This window comes from Anguilla anguilla, chromosome 7 (assembly GCF_013347855.1).
Source record: "Anguilla anguilla isolate fAngAng1 chromosome 7, fAngAng1.pri, whole genome shotgun sequence".
Lineage (NCBI taxonomy): Eukaryota > Metazoa > Chordata > Actinopteri > Anguilliformes > Anguillidae > Anguilla > Anguilla anguilla.
This window is the reverse complement of record NC_049207.1, coordinates 22,581,501-22,601,563: the sequence shown is the minus strand read 5'-3', so window position 1 is coordinate 22,601,563 and position 20,063 is coordinate 22,581,501. Positions and strand designations below refer to the sequence as shown.

Here is a 20,063-nt window from a genome sequence, read left to right as displayed (position 1 = left end):
GTCTTATGACCATCATCATCATCAATATCTGTGTCTTGGATCTACCTTTCTTTGATGGATCAACTTTTAGTCTGGACAGTGCTTTTACTTATTTTGAAATGCTTTATCTTTAGCTATTGCAAAAAATTAGAAGTCACTCAAAATTATTTTCTGAATAACTGTAAATAGAAGTTTCTTTTGAAATGCTCAGTGATGTCCTGGAATGTACTGGTGAGAAAGGTTGAAGTGATTTGTGTAGTTTTGCCACTAGGTGGCAGTAGCGGCTTGTGTAAAGTAATCTTGAAGTAGGAAGGCTGGAAGGGATATTTATATAGGATAGTGATCAGGGTTAAATGTGAGATCTGTGTGTGCGCATTGTGGACTAGTGCGTAGACTCATTCACCCATTCACACACAAGCACCAACGGTGAAAGGCTGCCATGCAAGGTACCAATCAGCTCGCAGGGAGCAATTAGGGGTTAGGTGTCTTGCTCAGGGACACTTCCACACACCCAGGGCGGGGGATCGAACCCCTGCCAGACAAATGCTCTTACGTCCTGAACTATGTCGCCCCACTTTCATTACAGGAAAGCGCCTTGTTTGAGTTTAACTACTAACATTACTGTATATTGCATTCACTCGTCAGCTGCTTTCATCCAAGGTGAGCTGTAATATATGAGAGACCTGGGTAAGCTTACCTGGGGTACTGCCAGGTTCTCCCCAGTATTTTTTACAGAGTGGTGCTCAAGGTCTTGTGTCTTTGAAGCGAACACATGGGCAAAGGGGCCAGTGGGGCTTTTGCAACTTAAAAGTAATTTCCTGCATTTTGGGGCATTAAAACCATCCACAAAAAAGCCTGGTTCTTAACAACAAGGGTTAAGAACCAGAAATCAACCGTAAATCTTATTTTCTCTGATCAGATGATGAAAAGGACTACAAAAAAAGAAATGTTTTTATGAAAATAAACTCCGAAAGAAAATGAACATTAGAAGCGAAAGATTAATTTCTAGCTTCAAGGTTTATGACTTGATTTATAAACTTTAAAAAAAAAAAAGTACTTCAAGAAATATTATGAAATATGTGAAAAGTTCAAACTGGGCTTAATGGGTAACCAACAGGGGTGTAACGGTACACAAAAATCTTGTGCCGGTACGGCACATTCATTTTGGCTTCACGGTTCGGTACATTTCCCGTACCGCAGGAAAAAAAAGTGAAATATAAAACTACTTTTTCATTAATTATGAAAATGTAAACAGTGGCTTACTGGCCTCCATTTCTTGCTGAACAAAGTTCGGAACATTACCTCCAAGTCATCAGGGACAAGTTGCAGTATCGAATTTAAGAAACGCGCAGAAATAAATAAAGAGTTCTGCACGTGTATTAAAGCGAAACCGTAATAAAAGTTTGCAGCGCGTGGCGAACAGAAAGTCCAGTACTGAAGGATAAAGGTATTTTTTTCCCATCTTGATAAAGTAAGCAGCGATACTTTTCTGATTAGACGTGAGTTGAGGCTTTCGCGGTTTTGCAGAAGCAAATGTCTCTCCACGGGTTGCGCAAAATGAAAATGTATTTTGTTACTAAATACAAATACCCACAAAACAAATGTATCAAAAAAAAAAACGAAATACCAGTGCCAAAAAAAAATGTTTTTACAGCACACAACACTAAAATCCACATTGTTTTTTTGTTCAATCAATGGCAAAATAATCTGTAATTATGTGAAACCAATAGGCCCTAATATCTGCTCCGCATTCCTAAACATTTGGACTAAACTAAACAAAATTTTAGCTGTTTCCAAAATTCTGTTGTCGAACACGAATGTTGGAAAACGACTCAATTTTCTTTTCCAATTCAAAATAAATTCTAGCTGTTCACAAAATTCTACCTGTTGTCTAATTCGATGCCATTGTCTGTACGTGCACAACATGCGGTTAAGATACGGTCTTCCTATTTGACTTTATCCATCGTTCCCCCCTAGTGGTGGGACATCAATGTCACTATTACTTACAGTATACTTCTCTGAAATTATATATGAAAATGTTTGAAAAAAAACTAAACAAATTCTGACACAAGACTGTTAAAAAAAAAAAGTGTTTTAGTTTGCAAAACAGCTTATCGATGTCTTATCAACCTCAGTTGTACTATTTAAAAGTGGGCCCTACATTCAGTGTTTTTTTCCCCCTTGTTCGCTGTACCACGCATGCACCCGATGTACTACAGGTTTAGTAGAAATATAATTTTTTCCTACAAAATCTCAGATATAAACATTTAAAGGCATGCTATTCAGGATTTTTGTTTGCCTTGTTTACAGTCTCCTCCTCCGTCTTCAACCCCGTCCACTCAACCCGAGTACCCGACTTCGGCCACCTAGCTACCTAACGTGCCAGCTAGCTGTATAGCAGGAGGTTACATTACTTACAGGTCCAACAGAAAACATGCCAACTCCGCATCACTTTTATCTCCTTCGTGAACTTTGTGCCCATCCCTGGCAGCAGTGACTTACAGGTGACTACGGTGGTCTGACCGGGCCACAGAAACCCCAGGTTCTGACCCGTGTTTCTCCTGGCCGTGTGGGTGTGAGTGGATGCCAGCAGTGTGATCTCCAGGCTACAGGAGCGCTAGCATGCAGAGCTGCAGGCAGTCTTACTCTACAGTACCGCCATAGGATAAAACATCCGTCTCTCTATGGGACCCAATACAGCAGTTCCCTACTTCCCATAGCCAGTGGAGGTGTGTTCCAGTAGGGTCACCATGGCGACCACGGTCGCCTTTTGTTCCTCTGTACAAGCAGCGGTTGTGTTTCCATCGTTCGGTGGTTGCACGGTACACACAGCGGTTTTGTCTTACTGTACGAAACACGTTTTTTTTTTTTTGTTTTTTAAAGGTGCACAACGTATTTTAGCGTTTCTGTTTAACAGCGTGTTCCCATTTTCCTTTGCGGTTTTATGGTACACACTGGTTTTATTATTGTTTTTGACTTTGGAGTGGTTTCGTTTGATGGCATGTACTCACTTTGCTTTGGTTTTATTTTTTACGGTACACGCTGTGATTTTATTTTTTTTGCTTTGTGTTTTCAGTGATGGGCTCAAGCAGCGGTTTTGTTTTATGGTCACTTCTGTTTTACGGCGGGCTCTGTGTCTGTGGGGCACCGGGGATAAACCAGCTTGGACACATTAAACGGCCAAATTTGTGTCCCAGCTTTGGTGCCTGCCGGGAAGTGATCAAGTGGAGCTGAGGAACAATGGCATTGAGATCAATGGCAGTTCGCTAGCAGATCAGATCAGGCTTAAAGAGCCCATATTTCTCCAGAGGGCAAGTCTGCCTGTCACCCTCACTCACAGAAACACGGAACCCCCCCCCCCCCCCCATACACTCTCTCTCTCTCTCTTTGTCTCTATGTCTCTCTCTCTCTCTCTCTCTTTGTCTCTATGTCTCTATGTCTCTCTGTCTCTATGTCTCTCTCTCTCTCTCTCTTTGTCTCTATGTCTCTCTCTCTCTTTGTCTCTATCTCTCTCTCTCTCTCTGTCTCTTTCTCTCCCCCTCTCTCTCTCACTCACTCATTCACTCTCTCTCTCTCTCTCACTCTCCCTCTATGTCCCCCCTTCCCTCTCTCCCTGCCTGTCCCAGACGTAACCTGACGATGTGCCGTTTAAGGGGTCTATAAATTTGCGTGAGATTATGTGAGATTTATGGCTCCCCTGCGCTGGAGCTCGCTGTGCCGTCAGGATTGATGGAGCAGAGGGGTCGGCCAGGAGCAATGGGAGCGGGGAGCTGGGTGTGGGGAGTAGGGGAGCGGGGTGCTGGGTGTGGGGAGTAGGGGAGCGGGGTGTGGGGAGTAGAGTAGAGGAGTGGGGAGCTGGGTGTGGGAAATAGGGGAGCGGGGAGCTGGGTGTGGGGAGTAGGGAGCTGGGTGTGGGGATTAGGGAGCAGGGAGTTGGGTGTGGGGAGTAGGGGAGCGGGGAGCTGGGTGTGGGGAGTAGGGAGCTGGGAGCTGGGAGCTGGGTGTGGGGATTAGGGAGCGGAGAGCTGGGTGTGGGGAGTAGGGGAGCGGGGAGCTGGGTGTGGGGAGTAGGGAGCTGGGAGCGGGGTGTGGGGTGTGGGGAGTAGGGAGTAGGGTGTGGGGAGTAGGGAGTAGGGAGTTGGGTATGGGGAGTAGGGAGTAGGGAGCTGGGTGTGGGGAGTAGGGAGCTGGGAGCTGGGAGCTGGGTGTGGGGAGTAGGGAGTTGGGAGCTGGGTGTGGGGAGTAGGGAGTAGGGAGCTGGGTGTGGGGAGTAGGGCGTAGGGAGCTGGGTGTGGGGAGTAGGGGAGCAGGGAGCTGGGTGTGGGGAGTAGGGGAGCAGGGAGCTGGGTGTGGGAAATAGGGGAGCGGGGAGCTGGGTGTGGGGAGTAGGGAGTTGGGAGCTGGGTGTGGGGATTAGGGAGCAGGGAGTTGGGTGTGGGGAGTAGGGGAGCGGGGAGCTGGGTGTGGGGAGTAGGGAGCTGGGAGCTGGGAGCTGGGTGTGGGGATTAGGGAGCGGAGAGCTGGGTGTGGGGAGTAGGGGAGCGGGGAGCTGGGTGTGGGGAGTAGGGAGCTGGGAGCGGGGTGTGGGGTGTGGGGAGTAGGGAGTAGGGTGTGGGGAGTAGGGAGTAGGGAGTTGGGTATGGGGAGTAGGGAGTAGGGAGCTGGGTGTGGGGAGTAGGGAGCTGGGAGCTGGGAGCTGGGTGTGGGGAGTAGGGAGTTGGGAGCTGGGTGTGGGGAGTAGGGAGTAGGGAGCTGGGTGTGGGGAGTAGGGCGTAGGGAGCTGGGTGTGGGGAGTAGGGGAGCAGGGAGCTGGGTGTGGGGAGTAGGGGAGCAGGGAGCTGGGTGTCGGGAGTAGGGAGCTGGGAGCTGGGTGTGGGGAGTAGGGAGTAGGGAGCTGGGAGCTGGGTGTGGGGAGTAGGGAGCTGGGAGCTGGGTGTGGGGAGTTGGGAGCTGGGTGTGGGGCGTAGGGGAGCTGGGAGCTGGGTGTGGGGATTAGGGAGTAGGGAGCTGGGTGTGGGGAGTAGGGAGCTGGGAGCTGGGTGTGGGGAGTAGGGGAGTAGGGAGCTGGGTGTGGGGAGTAGGGAGCTGGGAGCTGGGTGTGGGGAGTAGGGGAGTAGGGAGCTGGGTGTGGGGAGTAGGGGAGTAGGGAGCTGGGTGTGGGGATTAGGGAGCGGGGAGCTGGGAATGGCGATGGTAGCGTTGTGTAACGCCTGTGTACGCTGCACAACTCAGGCCACGGCCCAGCGCGGCAGGGAGAGAGAGAGAGAGGGAGAGGGAGAGAGAGCCCTCGGCCCTTCCCATTGGTGGGGCTCCCCTGGCTGCAGCCACGCACACTTTCCTTACCTGCCTGCCACACAGAATTTCTTTCCACCGTGTCTGCTAGCGTTTGGCTCTTCTGAAAGTGGAAAAATCTATCATTGGCGCCGGTACTGAGAATATGTTTCTCTCTGTTTTATCACAGGGCTCATTTTAGAAAACTACATATTGTCTCTCCCTAAATGTGAGCTCGGTTATGTTGTTTTGCGGTCATTTCGTAAATGGACTGTTCCAATCTTTACGCTGTATGAAGCAGTTCATAAAACGGATCATGGAGCAAGCAGTGGCAAGAAGGAAGCCGTGAACGCTGACCTCTTTACTGACATGGATCTGCTGGTAATAGCCCATGATGGCACTTAGCCTGGAAACGCAGTTCCGGTGAACAGCGAGTATCACATGTTGGAAAAATCAATAGGTTAAGCTGATGGAAGTGCTGTGTGAGAGCGCCAGACCTTCTGTGAATGAAACTTAACCTTCCTCCTCTAGCCGTTTATGTCTCATCTGTGCCTTTCATTGAATGACTGCGGTGCAGGGTAGGGGTTTAAAGATCTGGGTTCATCGCCGGAAGGTTCCGAGTTCAATTCCTGGTGGGACACTGCTGTTGTGCTCCTGAGCCATGTAGCCTCAGTCATTTGAGCGGATGCGTGTGCGTATTTAAGTACACATACACTAGGTGGCCAGAAGTATGTGGACACCCGAACATCATACCCATGTCTGCATGTTGAACATCTCATTTCAAAACCATGGGCATTAATACAGAGATCCCTGCTGTAGGGTATGTGAGTTCAGTGAGTTTGAGATCCCTGCTGTAGGGTTTGTGAGTTAAGCGAGTTTGAGATCCTTGCTGTAGGGTTTGTGAGTTCAGTGAGTTTGAGATCCTTGCTGCAGGGTTTGTGAGTTAAGCGAGTTTGATATCCCTGCTGTAGGGTATGTGAGTTCAGTGAGTTTGAGATCCTTGCTGTAGGGTATGTGAGTTCAGTGAGTTTGAAATCCCTGCTGTAGGGTATGTGAGTTAAGCGAGTTTGAGATCCCTGCGGTAGGGTTTGTGAGTTCAGTGAGTTTGAGATCCCTGCTGTAGGGTTTGTGAGTTCAGTGAGTTTGAGATCCTTGCTGTAGGGTATGTGAGTTAAGCGAGTTTGAGATCCTTGCTGCAGGGTATGTGAGTTAAGCGAGTTTGAGATCCCTGCGGTAGGGTATGTGAGTTAAGTGAGTTTGAGATCCCTGCTGTAGGTTATGTGAGATAAGCGAGTTTGAGATCCCTGCGGTAGGTTATGTGAGATAAGCGAGTTTGATATCCCTGCGGTAGGGTTTGTGAGTTCAGTGAGTTTGAGATCCCTGCTGTAGGTTATGTGAGTTAAGCGAGTTTGAGATCCCTGCGGTAGGTTATGTGAGATAAGCGAGTTTGATATCCCTGCGGTAGGGTTTGTAAGTTCAGTGAGTTTGAGATCCCTGCAGTAGGGTTTGTGAGTTCAGTGAGTTTGAGATCCCTGCAGTAGGGTTTGTGAGTTCAGTGAGTTTGAGATCCTTGCTGTAGGGTATGTGAGATAAGCGAGTTTGATATCCCTGCGGTAGGTTATGTGAGATAAGCGAGTTTGAGATCCTTGCTGTAGGATATGTGAGATAAGCGAGTTTGAGATCCCTGCGGTAGGCTATGTGAGGAGTGTTTCTTGGCTGTGAGCGTGACGCCCCTGCTCTCCTGCTCTCAGATACTACCCGGCGCTGCGGACCCTGGAGCAGCTGGAGCAGACCTGCCTGCCGCAGGCCGGCCAGTACCGCTTCTGCTCCATCATGGCCGAGAACATCCCGTGCCTGCGCACGCAGATCCGCGACGTCTCCATGTCCGACCTCAAGGACTTCCTGGAGAGCATCCGCAAGCACTCGGACAAGATCGGAGAGACCGCCATGAAGCAGGTGGGTGGGGTCTTAATGCCTGGGGGCGGGGCCAGTGGGAAGGGTTTTCATTTATTCGACCAGGTAGGTCTGCTCAAAACTCAGGTCTTTTCTGCAGTGATGACCTGGGGAATCAATGTTGATAAGGAGTTTGGTGCAGCTGATTAGATATGGGTGATGATTAGATAAGGCTTTTACTCAAGTAATTACTGTGAGGAGTACAGAAAGGCCCCCTGGTGGGCTATTCGGATACTGCAGCCAACTGCTTTCTAGGGTCCTGCTTGGGTTTCAGAGCCTGCAAATGGTGTGGATCGAGATCTCTCGGTGCACAACCATGACTTACAGGCTCGGTGCAAACGTTGCCTCGTCACGTCGAAGTTAATAACGCCTGTCCCATCTGCATAGGAATCTCTGTGTTTATATATCGGTTCCCGCTCCGCCTGCGTGGGAGTCTCAGTCAACAGAAGAGTGTGTTGAGACGGAGAGAGTTCCTGCTTTTAAGGAAGCGTTTTTTTCTTCCAGGACCGCGCTTTTTGGACGTGACCGCGTTCTTTTTCCACTCGGTCGCCGTGTCCGTTTAACCGCCCCGCCCCGCCCGGTGTTTTAAATCGGCTAAGCGCCCTGAACGTTAAACCGGTTAACCGCTCCCGAGCGCTGCATTCCTCCTCCGCCGCTGCCCTGCGAGCGCCGTCCACGCGGGAGCCAATGAGAAGGCGGGGGCGGTGGCGAGGGGCGGGGTCTCGCGCGCTTCCCTCTTCTCCTCCCCCCCCCCCCTTTTACCTCCTCTGGGGAAATGAGAAATGAAGAGAAAAAAAAAAAAAACGATTGAAAAGCATTTTGTTTGAGAGGCGGCCAGAGCTTTGTTTACTGTTTATTAGGACAAGATGTGATGCGTTGGGGCTGGGGAGGGGTGTGGGGGCGGGGTGAGGAGACCTCCGGAGACCCGGCGGGCTGGCAGGGAGCAGCAGGGCTGTTCTGAACCGCCTTCCTCGCTCTGCCTTGTGCAAGTACGTCCGACTGCAGCATGCTGGAGGGGCGGGGCTGGACATCGATGGGTGGGGTTTGATGTCACACCCCACTCGTTCGGTGTATGCAATTGGCTAAAAACGATTCCGCCTTCTCAAGCTCTGCGTTGGACTACGGGGTAGGATGTCTATGAGTGGGGTTTTACATGGAGCCCCGCCCTCCTGTAGTTGGATGCTTCTCTCTTTCTGTGCCACTGTACCAAGCTGTTCTGAGCAAGCTGTACCAGTAAGAGTGTTTATGGGAGGCACGGAGTGACACTGGCCAATAAGAGTGCTGGCAGGCGGTGCAGAGTGTGACGCTGGCCAATCAGTGTGTCAGTAAGAGGTGCAGCCTGTGACACTAGCCACTTAGAAGGTGTTTGAGAGTGGGACAAGAGTTTTGTAAAAGGGTTTGGTGATGGCATGAGTTTGGTAAAGACACAAAGGTATTTGGATCCTCAATTTTGTTATTTTGTCTGGGTTTCCACTCTATAGATCAAACTGATGAGTGGACTGTAGATGTGAATGCACTACTTACAGGTAAACTCCTGGACCTTCTGTATCATGGGTGTATGGTAGTACTGAGCCGTCAATTAGCCCTTAGTCACTCTCTGGTGTGATCTGATTCAGGTTCCACGTGCATTTCTCTCTGTGTCCTGTTGGGGGCAGCAGAGCTCAGTGTATGTGAGCTCCTCTCTGATTCCTACGGCAGCAAAGGAATGTTGGCTGCGCAGTCGATCGTGGTTTAAACTGGAGTAACCTTCAGCAAAGTGCTCTTTCAGCTTTCTGCCTGCTGAAGTGAAGGCTCCAGTGTGTGCGCATGTGTGTTTGTATGTATGTGTGTTTCAGTGTGTGTGTCTACATGCCTGTGTGTGTGTGTGTATGTGTGAGTGTGTCTGCATGCCTGTGTGTGTGTGTGTGTGTGTGTGAGGCAGAGAGTGAAAGATGATGTGTGCTGGTGATTGTGTTAAGGGCATGTTTATTGTATTTATATGATGGTTTTGGCTGAGAGGCTGTAGGGGATGAAGGTGGAGAGTAAGTATCTGTATATTCATATGTATGTCCTGCCATAGGTCAGTGCCCACTCTTCTGAGTCCCTGTGATGAATCTTTTTTGGGGACCTGGGAAAAGGAACAGAAGAATGCTGTTCCTTTTCCCATCTGATATCGTACTCATGAGCAAAGCATCATGGTAGTGTCCTCCTTCTGTTCCCTGACTGTCAGTGAGCCCTGTCACCCTAGTCCTCTCTTCTTCCTCATCACCCTGCAAGACTGTTTCTGGGAAATGGACATCCTTAGCATTGCGGTTACATATATATTTTTTTTCTTGTATGTTTTTTTTTAAGGCTTACCGGTGGTTTCACTTGATATTGGAGGGCCAATCTCTCTCTCTCTCTCTCTCCCCTTACTGAGTGTACACCACTGTGTCTCTCTCTGTCATGTTTTTGTTTTTGTGTGTGTCTCTCAGCATTTCCTTTCTTTCTTGGGGTTTGTGGGAAGCGGGGAGAAAGAATGGGGACGTTTTTACTTATGCAACCATCGGGAACTTCAAATCTGAGATGAGTGGAAGAATAATTGGCTCACTGACGTAGAACAGTTTCCCTTCTCCTCGGCCACGGTATCTATGGATACTGCCGCTCTGAGTTTTTACTGTTTTACTCTGAAACTGCCTTTTCCCTCCTTTCCTGAGAGCATTCTTCTGGAGCGCGTTCCGCTAATGCGCTAACGTGCTAGCACAGCCCGGCAAGTGGAGCGCCGCTACCTGTTTGACAGTAGCCTGTTTATCCTAGCTAATGGCATGTGTGTCCTAACAAATGGAACAGCACCACACTTGTTGCTTTGAATTTGTTGCTTTGAGTAGGATGCAGTTGCAGTACCTCTGTCCACCTGCAGTGCAGAGCTCACTCTGTGGGACACACGAAAAGCCCGGCGACTCTGTCCCGCAGTGGCTGGGGTGTCCTAGCGCCTCCCCCTGGGCGTATCGTTGTGAAGCGGGAGCGTGCCGCCCCGCCCCGCGCTCTCAGCCAAAAGGAGCACGCCGCTAATGACAGGCGGCTGTTTGTCTCGGAGCGCATCGATCCAGCAGCCCCACAGGCCTGCTTTCTGCCTGGGCTGAGCGGAGGCTGCGCTTGTGATTGGTATAATTGCGCTGGTGATTCATTATATGGGGGATTCAGTCTAATAATGATTCCATTGTGTGGGACGGGCAGGAAAGACCTCTGCAGTGAGAATGAGGAATGTACTGAGCTTATGTCCCAGTGTTACCCCACTGTCTCCTCCAGCCGCCTCTTACTGAGAGTACCCCACTGTCTACTCCACCCTCCTCTTACTGAGAGTACCCCACTCTCTCCTCCACCCACCTCTTACTGAGAATACTCCACTCTCTGCTCCACTCACCTCTTACTGAGAGTACCCCACTCTCTCCTCCACCCACCTCTTACTGAGAGTACCTCACTCTCTACTCCACCCGCCTCTGACTGAGAGTACCCCACTCTCTACTCCACCCTCCTCTTACTGAGAGTACCTCACTCTCTACTCCACCCTCCTCTTACTGAGAGTACCCCACTGTCTACTCCACCCTCCTCTTACTGAGAGTACCCCACTCTCTCCTCCACCCACCTCTTACTGAGAATACTCCACTCTCTGCTCCACTCACCTCTTACTGAGAGTACCCCACTCTCTGCTCCACCAGCCTCTTACTGAGAGTACCCCACTCTCTCCTCCACCCACCTCTTACTGAGAATACTCCACTCTCTGCTCCACTCACCTCTTACTGACAGTACCCCACTCTCTGCTCCACCAGCCTCTTACTGAGAGTACCCCACTGTCTCCTCCACCCTCCTCTTACTGAGAATACCTCACTCTCTACTCCACCCTCCTCTTACTGAGAATACCTCACTCTCTACTCCACTCACCTCTTACTGAGAGTACCCCACTGTCTCCTCCACCCTCCTCTTACTGAGAGTACCCCACTGTCTCCTCCACCCACCTCTGACTGAGAGTACCCCACTCTCTCCTCCACCCTCCTCTTACTGAGAGTACCCCACTCTCTCCTCCACCCTCCTCTTACTGAGAGTACCTCACTCTCTACTCCACCCCCCTCTTACTGAGAATACCCCACTCTCTCCTCCACCCTCCTCTTACTGAGAGTACCCCACTCTCTACTCCACCCTCCTCTTACTGAGAGTACCCCACTCTCTCTGTACGGTAATCCTGGGATCTGAAACAAAAGTGTGTTCAAGAACTGTTCAGTTTTGCATCTTGGAATCACAAAGCCTCAAAATCTGTACCATGAATGTCTTCCCAGCCATCTTTCAGCACACTTCTGGGCAGACAGTGGCCTAAAACCCCCACAGGAGTGTACCTTTAGCCACAGAGTCGAGCGGAAGAGTCCCTAGGTGGGCACAGGAAGAGGCCGTGAAAGGAAGAAGAGCCTATGAGGAGGAGGATCGCTCCTTCTGCAGCCAGCACACAGTGTGGGTTCACAATGATAGACTCTAATTACCTCATAATAATAATAATAATAATAATAATAATAATAATAATAATAATACATATAGTTATCTAGCACTCTAGCAGTCTTCAAAGAAAGTGTGCAAAGTGCTTCACAAAAAGTAGGCCATAAGAAGCTTTACAAAACCAAGAACAAAACCAACAGCTGGCACCAAATGTGCATATGTACTCGGAAGCATAAAAGAGAAAATGAGAGAAAGATGGCCGGGCCCCTGGAGAGGTTGAAATTGTGGGCGTCGCAGGTGGCGGAAAAGTGGCGTGGCGAAACCCGCTGGCGCGTCGGGACGCCCCGTCCCGCAGCCCGAAGGGGATCGGACCAGAGGTGTGAACTCTTTTCTCGAAACCTTTCAGGACGTTTGGAACGGTGGACGAAGTCGCTTCTCAGCAGTCTGGCCTGCGGCTTAGCGGTGTCACGTGTTCCCGCGTGGATCGCGGTCTCGGGGTCTCGTTACGTCTGGGGCTGGCGCTTTGGCACCCTGAAGGCAGGGTGTTCGTGCCCTTTTCGGTCTCGAGCGCCCCGCGGTGGGGTCTCCGGTGGGTAATGCGGTCGGGGGAGAGCCGGCTGATGGGCGTGTTTAGTAGCCCGCTGGGTGCCGGACGGTCAGAGGGCTGGGGTGGACGCCGGTGAGGGGCTCCTCTGAGGCTGGATGTTAGCTGCACCCCCCACGGGGGTAGGAGGCTGAGAGGGACCAGGCTGGAGCGCTCTAAGGGCCGGAAAGGGACCCAGCGTCCGGAAGCCCTTTCCAAGCTGGAGAGAGTCTGGCTGAGGGTGAAAATAAAGCAGGAGTTGTGTTTAATTACACATAGTCAAAGGTGATAAATAAATGTAAGAAATAAAAAGATGTGAAATATATATATTAAAAAAAAAAAAAAAGGAAATAAAGGATTAAGAACTGGGGAAAAATAAAAGTAAAGACCCAGGTTTAAAATGATTAAAAGCAAAAATAAAGACAATAAAATAAGTGAAATCAAATATATATAAATATATATATATATATATATATATAATATATATACATAAATATATGATTAAATAAAATAAAACAATAAACTAAATTAAAACAAATGAAAATAATAAATAAGTAAATTAAATAAAACAATAAAATATATTCAAACACATGAAAATAAAACAATGAAATGAATTAAGTGAAAATAAATGCAAACGGAAAGAGAGGCTGATGTGTCTGTGGGAACGGGGCTGTGGGGAGACTCTTTGTGACGGCAGCAGCAGTGAGAGCTGGTCCCTCTGACGCTCGGTGATGGAGGCTGAGGTGACAGCAGGCCTCGTGCGTCACAGCGTACCCACTTCAGCCGGGCTTTCAGTCGCTCGTCCCCCCCCCCTTCACGAGTCGACCCGACCCGACCCCGACGTCTCCGCCGCGTGAAGGAGAGTTCTGGAAACGGGGCGCCTGCACCCCCCCGGCCCGCGGCGTTCCCAGGGGCCCCGACGCGTCACCCGTGCGTCAGCGGAACCTTCCGGGGCTCTTTCGGGGGGGGGTGAGCTCGGCGTTCAGGAAGGCCCTTTCATGCGGGGGAGTTCACCTGGGCCGACCCCCTTTGTGCGCCTTCTCAAGAGCCCTTGTTTTCGGGGGGGACGGAGGAGGGGAGCGCGGGCGCCGGCGTTGGGCGAGCGGGGCGGCTTTCTGAGGGCCTCCCGGACCTTACGCAAACGGCGAGCCCTCGTGCGTCATTCTGCCCTCGCCATTGAGGCTGTCCCTATTCAGCCCCCCCCCCCATCCTTCAGGGGGGGGCCCCACCTTGCCCATTCATTTGGGTAACTGTCCCAAACTTCACCCTATATCCCCCCCCCCCCCCCCCCCCGGTAGAACTGGAGAGGTCCATTCTGTTCCTGAAGTGGCGGCTATTGTACGCTCGCCACCTGCAAACCCGCTGGACGCCGCCCAGCCAGAGAACCTCTAGTTTACTCTCCAATTCGGAGAAAAAAGAAAACCTCTCACCGTTTGTGCAGTGCTGGAGCGAATCTCCCAGCGCTGTCTGAAGTGGATTACAGACGTTCTCGCAAAGAGTCAACCAAAGTTCCAAAATGGCCGTCCGTCTTCATTTGGGGCCTGTTAGGGACTTATCTGGGAGCGCGCTGCGCTTTTATGGCGGAAAGCACGGTACACGCCGGCTCTTTCCGGAGAGTTCTGTGAGGTTTTCCAGCTCCAGTGCACATGCCCGGAGTCCCTGCGGTAGCAGAGCCGCTGGAGGCCAGCCAGGCAGCGGCCTCCCCCGTCTGCAGCGTTCCCTCTGCTCATTTACGCACCTGGGAATCGGGCGTGCTCCCCTGGAGGTACGAGCCCAGTTCCCTTCCCATCATGCAACACTGCTGCCCGGCCCAGGCTCGGTCCCATCTCTCCCGCTTTTCGGTTGGGTACGATCCAGATTGGCTCGGGTCTGGAATAGTTAAGGGATAACCTCGCCTCTTCCCTCCCCATCCCCGCCCTATCTGATCTGCCCCCCCCCCACGCAGCTAAGGGAGAGATGGGCTCGGGAAGCGTCTCTTCACACTGAGGTGTACAGCGGGAAGGTAGCGCAGGCTTATGAAGCTCAGTGCAGTTTTATGTATCAGTCTGCTGGGGAGGACGACAGCAGCGCATGAAGCAGGTCCTGTTGTTCTGCATGACCTGCTGCTGGTTTACTAGTGTGCTTCCTACATGTGGTGTGCTGCTATAGACGTTCTCACTGTCCCCCCAAAGTGTGTGCGTGTGTGTGTGTGCGCGCATGCGAGTTCGTGTGTGACCGTGTGCAAGAGAGTGCGTGAGAGAGAGAGCGCGCGCGCGCGTGTGTGTGTGCTGTACGTGTGTACCTGTGTCTGCAGTGCAGCTGACTGTACCTCGTCTGCGTTTCAGGCGCAGCTGCAGCGGAGCTTGGACAGTACCCTTCCTCACCAGCAGAGGGCAGGCAGCGGACGGAGAGCCAGGAAGGAGGCCGGGCAGGGCACGGAGCTGGACGGTCAGGGTAGCAGCCCGCTGTCTGAACAGGACTCTGGGATACTGGACGTGGAGGATGAGGAGGACGACGAGGTAGCTCCTGGGCACCCCTGTCCCCTTAACTGCTGCTCTGGGGACCTTAGACTCCCCCCCCCCCCCCCCATTCCTGTTTAAACCTAAAAGATTTAATGGTCATCTCTCCCCAGGTCATGTGATGTTATGCAGACACTGAGTCACGTATGATCAGATTGGGAGCTGAAATGCTACGCAGTTCCTTTTCTCATTTCCTGATCGCTCGGTCCCCCGGGCCGGTCACCCGTGACCCGCCGCCTGCGTCCTGGGACCTGCTCTCTCCCCCGTCTGCCCAAACCGCGTTTGTTCTCGTGGACGTGTAAACATTTCTGTTCGCCGGAACGGGCCGCGCTCGAGATGCGATGTTCCCGCCTTACCGCGTCACCTGACCTGCTCCCGCTTCAGGGACATGGTGAACGTGCGCGGAGAGGGTGTATCTCTCTCTCTCTCTCTTTATCTCTATCTCTCTCTCTCTCTCTCTCTCTCTCTCTCTGTGTGTTTTGGGTTTGTAAATAGGGGGTTGGGTTTCAATAAAGGAACAACAAAAGTCTTGCTCTCTCTCTCTCTCTTTCTCTCTCTCACTCACTCTGGGTTTTGGGGTTGTAAACAGGGGGTAGGGTTTCAATAAAGGAACAACAAAAGTCTCTCTCCATCTCTTTCTTTATCTATCTCTCTCTCTCTCTCTCTCTCTCTCTCTCTCTCTCTCTCTCTCTCTCTCTCTCTCTCTCTCTCTCTCTCTCTCTCTCTATTTTGGGTTTGTAAATAGGGGGTAGGGTTTCAATAAAGGAACAACAAAAGTCTCTCTCCATCTCTTTCTGTATCTATCTCTCTCTCTCTCTCTGTATCTCTTTCTGTATCCATCTCTCTCTCTCTCTCTCTCTCTCGCTGACCTCTGGCTCACTCTGATGGCTACTCCCTTCCTGCTGGCCCGGGCCATTTGCGGTGGTTTAGTGTCATTACTCCGGGGCTGCTGGCCAGCGCGGGGAGCGTGTGAAACGTGACGGGTTTGTGAGCGAGCGAGGCCGAGCGGGATGTGACCTGAGCGCGCGGGACGTGATCTCGCCGTGCGGGACGTGACCTGAGCGGTGCGGGACGTGATCTCGCTATGCGGGACGTGATCTCGGCGTGCGGGACGTGACCTGAGCGGTGCGTCCCGTTCCCGCCCCAATGCACGTGACTTCAGAGTTCACGAGGCTCGATTAAAGAGTTTGAGCTGAGATTAATTGCGGTGTGTCAGATTGTGATGCGGAGGAAGAGGTGATTTTGCGTGTCCTCAGGATAATCAGGATGAGGTCTGCCTGTGCACTGGGGATCCTTGCTGCAGTAAAGTGACGTCTGTGCTCTGGTATTAGAACCTGCCTGCCAGTGGTGTCCACCGCTGTCCCAGACACCACCGTTTCTCCCGCTCCGCGTCCGTCGCCATGCTGACCCTCTGACCGAGAGGCATGTACAGGTCACTGCTGCCACCCCCCCACCTCCCTCCCTCCCTCCCTCCCCCCGTCCCCCTGCCCTTCACCCTTTCCTGTGTGAAGGTGTGCCCCACGCAGACGGGCTTGTGAATAAACACCGGGTCCCTCGAGCCCTCTTTACACGCGTGTGAGCGGCGTCAAACCACACATGCCTCGCGTTTCTTCCCCGTTCTCCTTACTATTGTTTTATTTTGTCCGCCCCCCTCCCCTCCCCTCCCCCCCTCGAACCCCGGTTGGTATTTTTCGGCTGTTCTGCTCGTTTTACGGGAAGAAGATGAAAGCTGCCATTGTTTGGTTGGGTTTCTTGGGGGGGGCGGGGGAATCGTATTTTGGCGGGCGGAGGGGGAGCCTTGGGGGGGGGGTGGGGGGTTAGGAGCGCTTTCTTGTGTGAGAGCGTGCCTGTGACATCGTCGTCAGAGGGTTTTAGGGGAAGTGGGCAAGGTCCCTGGCAGCAGAAATGTCCCATCATGCACCAGTGTGACAATAGTGTCGGGAGTCCTGTCTCTCCCCCCAGTCTCTGCGGTCAGAGGCTGTTAATTGCAGGATGGGAGTCTTCAACATTGCTTTCTCATGTAGGCTTTACTCATGGCCTCTGTACTCTGAATCCCACAATGCAGTGCTTCACGGAACGTTAAGAGTGTATCCACTGGCCGATTGGCCTTGCCTCGACACCCTGGTCCTATTCCTCCAATGAAAGCTGCTCTGCTTCCCAGTAGAAGGTAGTCTGAGATAAACAGGTTTTTCTCAGTCTCTTTCTCGCTCAGTCTACCTCTCCGCCTTTCTCTCTCTTCTCTATCTCTGTTTTGTCCTGTGCCTCCACTTTGGAGGTGCAGGGTATGGCGTGACCTCTACCTCCTTCCTCCTAGAGAGCAGCAGGAGTCTGAAATCTCTTTATTTACCCCGAGAGTGCCCGGTGGGGAAGCTGTTCCCCCGCCAAACTCTTCGGCTAGACATCTCAAACTCCAGTCCTGGAGGGGGTCACAGCGTCTGCAGATCTTTCTGAATTCCTTCACATCCGCAGCCAATGTAGACCTTGGAAACGAGCTGTGTGGACCCTTCGGCGAATCGGTGACTTAAACGAATCACTTCATTCCGAAACGCTGCAAAAAAAAAACACGGCAGAAACGGTCGGAGTTGGCTGTACAAGCCTCTGAAATGAGTGCATGGCCCTTTAACGCGACGCGGCGTTTGCACTTGTCGTTTTTATTGCGGTCGTGTTACCGTGGCGCGGGGGAAGCTCTCTCAGGGCTGTAAATACGTATGCGAGACGGTGGTTTTTGAAACGTCGGCCCGTCTGATTTAGATGGTGTGAGTGTGGAAGGAAAGCGTAATGGAGGTAGAATGGAGGAGGGACTGAGCGAATGATCCAGCGCCCCCCCTCTCCCCCCCCCCCCCCCGCTGCCTCGTAAATGGGTCAGGATTTAAGGCCTGCTGTCTTATTAACATAAATTTGTCCAGAGGAAACAAACAGCCTCGTCTGTCGCCGTTCGGCGAAGGTCAAGAACCTGTCCGACGTGGAGAAACGCAGCCAGCCAGCCGGGAGCATTCGTACGGCTGTATTTCTACCGTGTCCTCAGTGATTTATTTAACCTGTGTGCACAAGCAGCCGGGCCCCAGAGAAGAGAAAAGAAAAACCGACAAAAAAACAGTCACAAATGGCTATTGAGAACTTTGAGAAATTGTAGCGCTCCCCTCCAGTAAAATCAGCCCAACGTGCTGGAATTTGATTAAGGAAGTGACGTGTTGGAGAGGCCGATTGGACATGAACGCTTGCCAGCGCTCCTGAATTCCGCCTCCACTGGCCTGCCGACCAATCGGATCGCAGTGGGTAAAATGATCCCACTGGGGATGATTTTGGTATCGGCTTATTTTCACATTGACTTTGAGGAAAGTAAGGCCTGACTGTGGAGTAACGGCAGCCATTCCGGCTCTCCCGAGTGTCCTCGCCAGGGGTAGGGCTGACCGCGAGAGTCTCCCGCTGCTGGGAGACTGCTGTGCAAGCGCTGTGCAGAGCTTGCACAGTGTCAGGCTTGAGTAGTGACATCACTGATGGGACACAGAAGCCCGACAGGAAATGAGCTGTTGGCCTATCCTGGGTATCGGGCCCAGCCGTTATCCTCAGCATGCAGCGCGTAATCCAGCCCCGCGGTTCATCCTTCAGTCGGATGGTGCTGGCCTCTTGTGCTCTGTAGCTCCCCCTGGTGGTCTGACGGTGTATGTGTCTGTTTGGCAGGTGCCCGGAGCTCAAGATCTGGTGGACTTCTCGCCGGTGTACCGCTGCCTCCACATCTACACCGGGCTGGTGAGCTGGCCGTGACCTCCCCCCTCTTCCTCCGCAATCTCTCCTCTCCTCCTCCTCTCTTCCTCTGTCTTGTCCTCTCGTCCTCATCTCTTTACTGTTCTTCTCCCCCTCCATCTATCCCCGATCAGCATCTTTGCATTCTCTCTCACAAGTCACTTCAACTCTCTTATTCTCATCTGTTCTCTCTTTCCTCTCCTCCTCTCCCTCTTTCTTTCTGTCTCTTAATTATGTCGGCCTACAGGACAGTGGGCCTCTTGTTCTAGTTAAATGATCTGTCCTAATTATTGCTGTCCTTCCAGGTTTTTTTTTGTTGCTGTTCCTTTCTGTGTCTTTCTCCTCCCTGTAACTTTACCACCTGCCTGTATTTGAATGTCCCACCTGTACCATGGGTTACCCATGTGTGTGATGCACACCCTGCACAGCTTGTGTTAGCATTCAGGTATTCACTTCAGTCACAGGGGGCGGGGCGTAGGCATGGGGTTGGGGCGGAGTCCTCTCTGATTGACAGCTGCCAGGTGAATGTCTTTAAGCTCAGACTGGCCCGTTGGAAGCAGAGAAGGGAGAAGGCGGTGCTTCCCTCCCCCCCCCCCCCGCCCGGCGTTGACATTGGCAGCGCGGAGCTGGGTTTCGGCTCCGCGCCCACATCGTTCTCCCAGCGTTGAGATTACCCGCCGTTTTCCAATTAGCCCTCTCCCGGGCCCTGTCTGCGTCTCCGCGCAGTCCAAACAAACAGGCACTCAGGCTGGCCGCCCGCGCGGCAGGGCCCCCGGCCCGGCCCGCCGCTCGCCGTGTTGTGTTTGGGAGCGCTTCCGCGGCCTCGGGTTTCGGCGGGTGCCGGTCCGGAGCGGTGCCCGCGGGGTTGCGTGTGCGCAGTGCCCTGTGCCTGTTAGCGTGTGCGCAGTGCCCTGTGCCCGTGAGCGTGTGCGCAGTGCCCTGTGCCCGTGAGCGTGTGCGCAGTGCCCTGTGCCCGTGAGCGTGTGCGCAGTGCCCTGTGCCCGTGAGCGTGTGCACAGTGCCCTGTGCCCGTGAGCGTGTGCGCAGCGCCCTGTGCCCGTGAGCGTGTGCGCAGTGCCCTGTGCCCGTGAGCGTGTGCGCAGTGCCCTGTGCCCGTGAGCGTGTGCGCAGTGCCCTGTGCCCGTGAGCGTGTGCGCAGTGCCCCGTGCCCGTGAGCGTGTGCCCCGTGCCCGTGAGCGTGTGCGCAGTGCCCTGTGCCCGTGAGCGTGTGCGCCGTGCCCTGTGAGCGTGTGCGCAGTGCCCTGTGAGCGTGTGCGCAGTGCCCTGTGCCCGTGAGCGTGTGCGCAGTGCCCTGTGCCCGTGAGCGTGTGCGCCGTGCCCTGTGAGCGTGTGCGCAGTGCCCTGTGAGCGTGAGCGTGTGCGCAGTGCCCTGTGCCCGTGAGCGTGTGCGCCGTGCCCTGTGAGCGTGTGCGCAGTGCCCTGTGCCCGTGAGCGTGTGCGCAGTGCCCTGTGCCCGTGAGCGTGTGCGCCGTGCCCTGTGAGCGTGTGCGCAGTGCCCTGTGCCCGTGAGCGTGTGCGCAGTGCCCTGTGCCCGTGAGCGTGTGCGCCGTGCCCTGTGAGCGTGTGCGCAG

General features: G+C 52.8%; 1 protein-coding gene across 4 annotated transcripts in view; it reads left to right on the top strand.

The window, feature by feature from the left end:
- exoc6b (exocyst complex component 6B) overlaps positions 1-20,063 on the top strand; it is a 102,379-nt gene that overhangs the window by 21,687 nt on the left and 60,629 nt on the right. For all 4 annotated transcript variants that reach the window (XM_035426633.1, XM_035426635.1, XM_035426634.1 and 1 more), the window contains exons 6-8: positions 7,002-7,206; positions 14,554-14,727; positions 18,409-18,477. In XM_035426633.1, the coding sequence (XP_035282524.1) occupies positions 7,002-7,206; positions 14,554-14,727; positions 18,409-18,477 (448 nt within the window). The remainder of the gene's footprint in view (positions 1-7,001; positions 7,207-14,553; positions 14,728-18,408; positions 18,478-20,063) is intronic.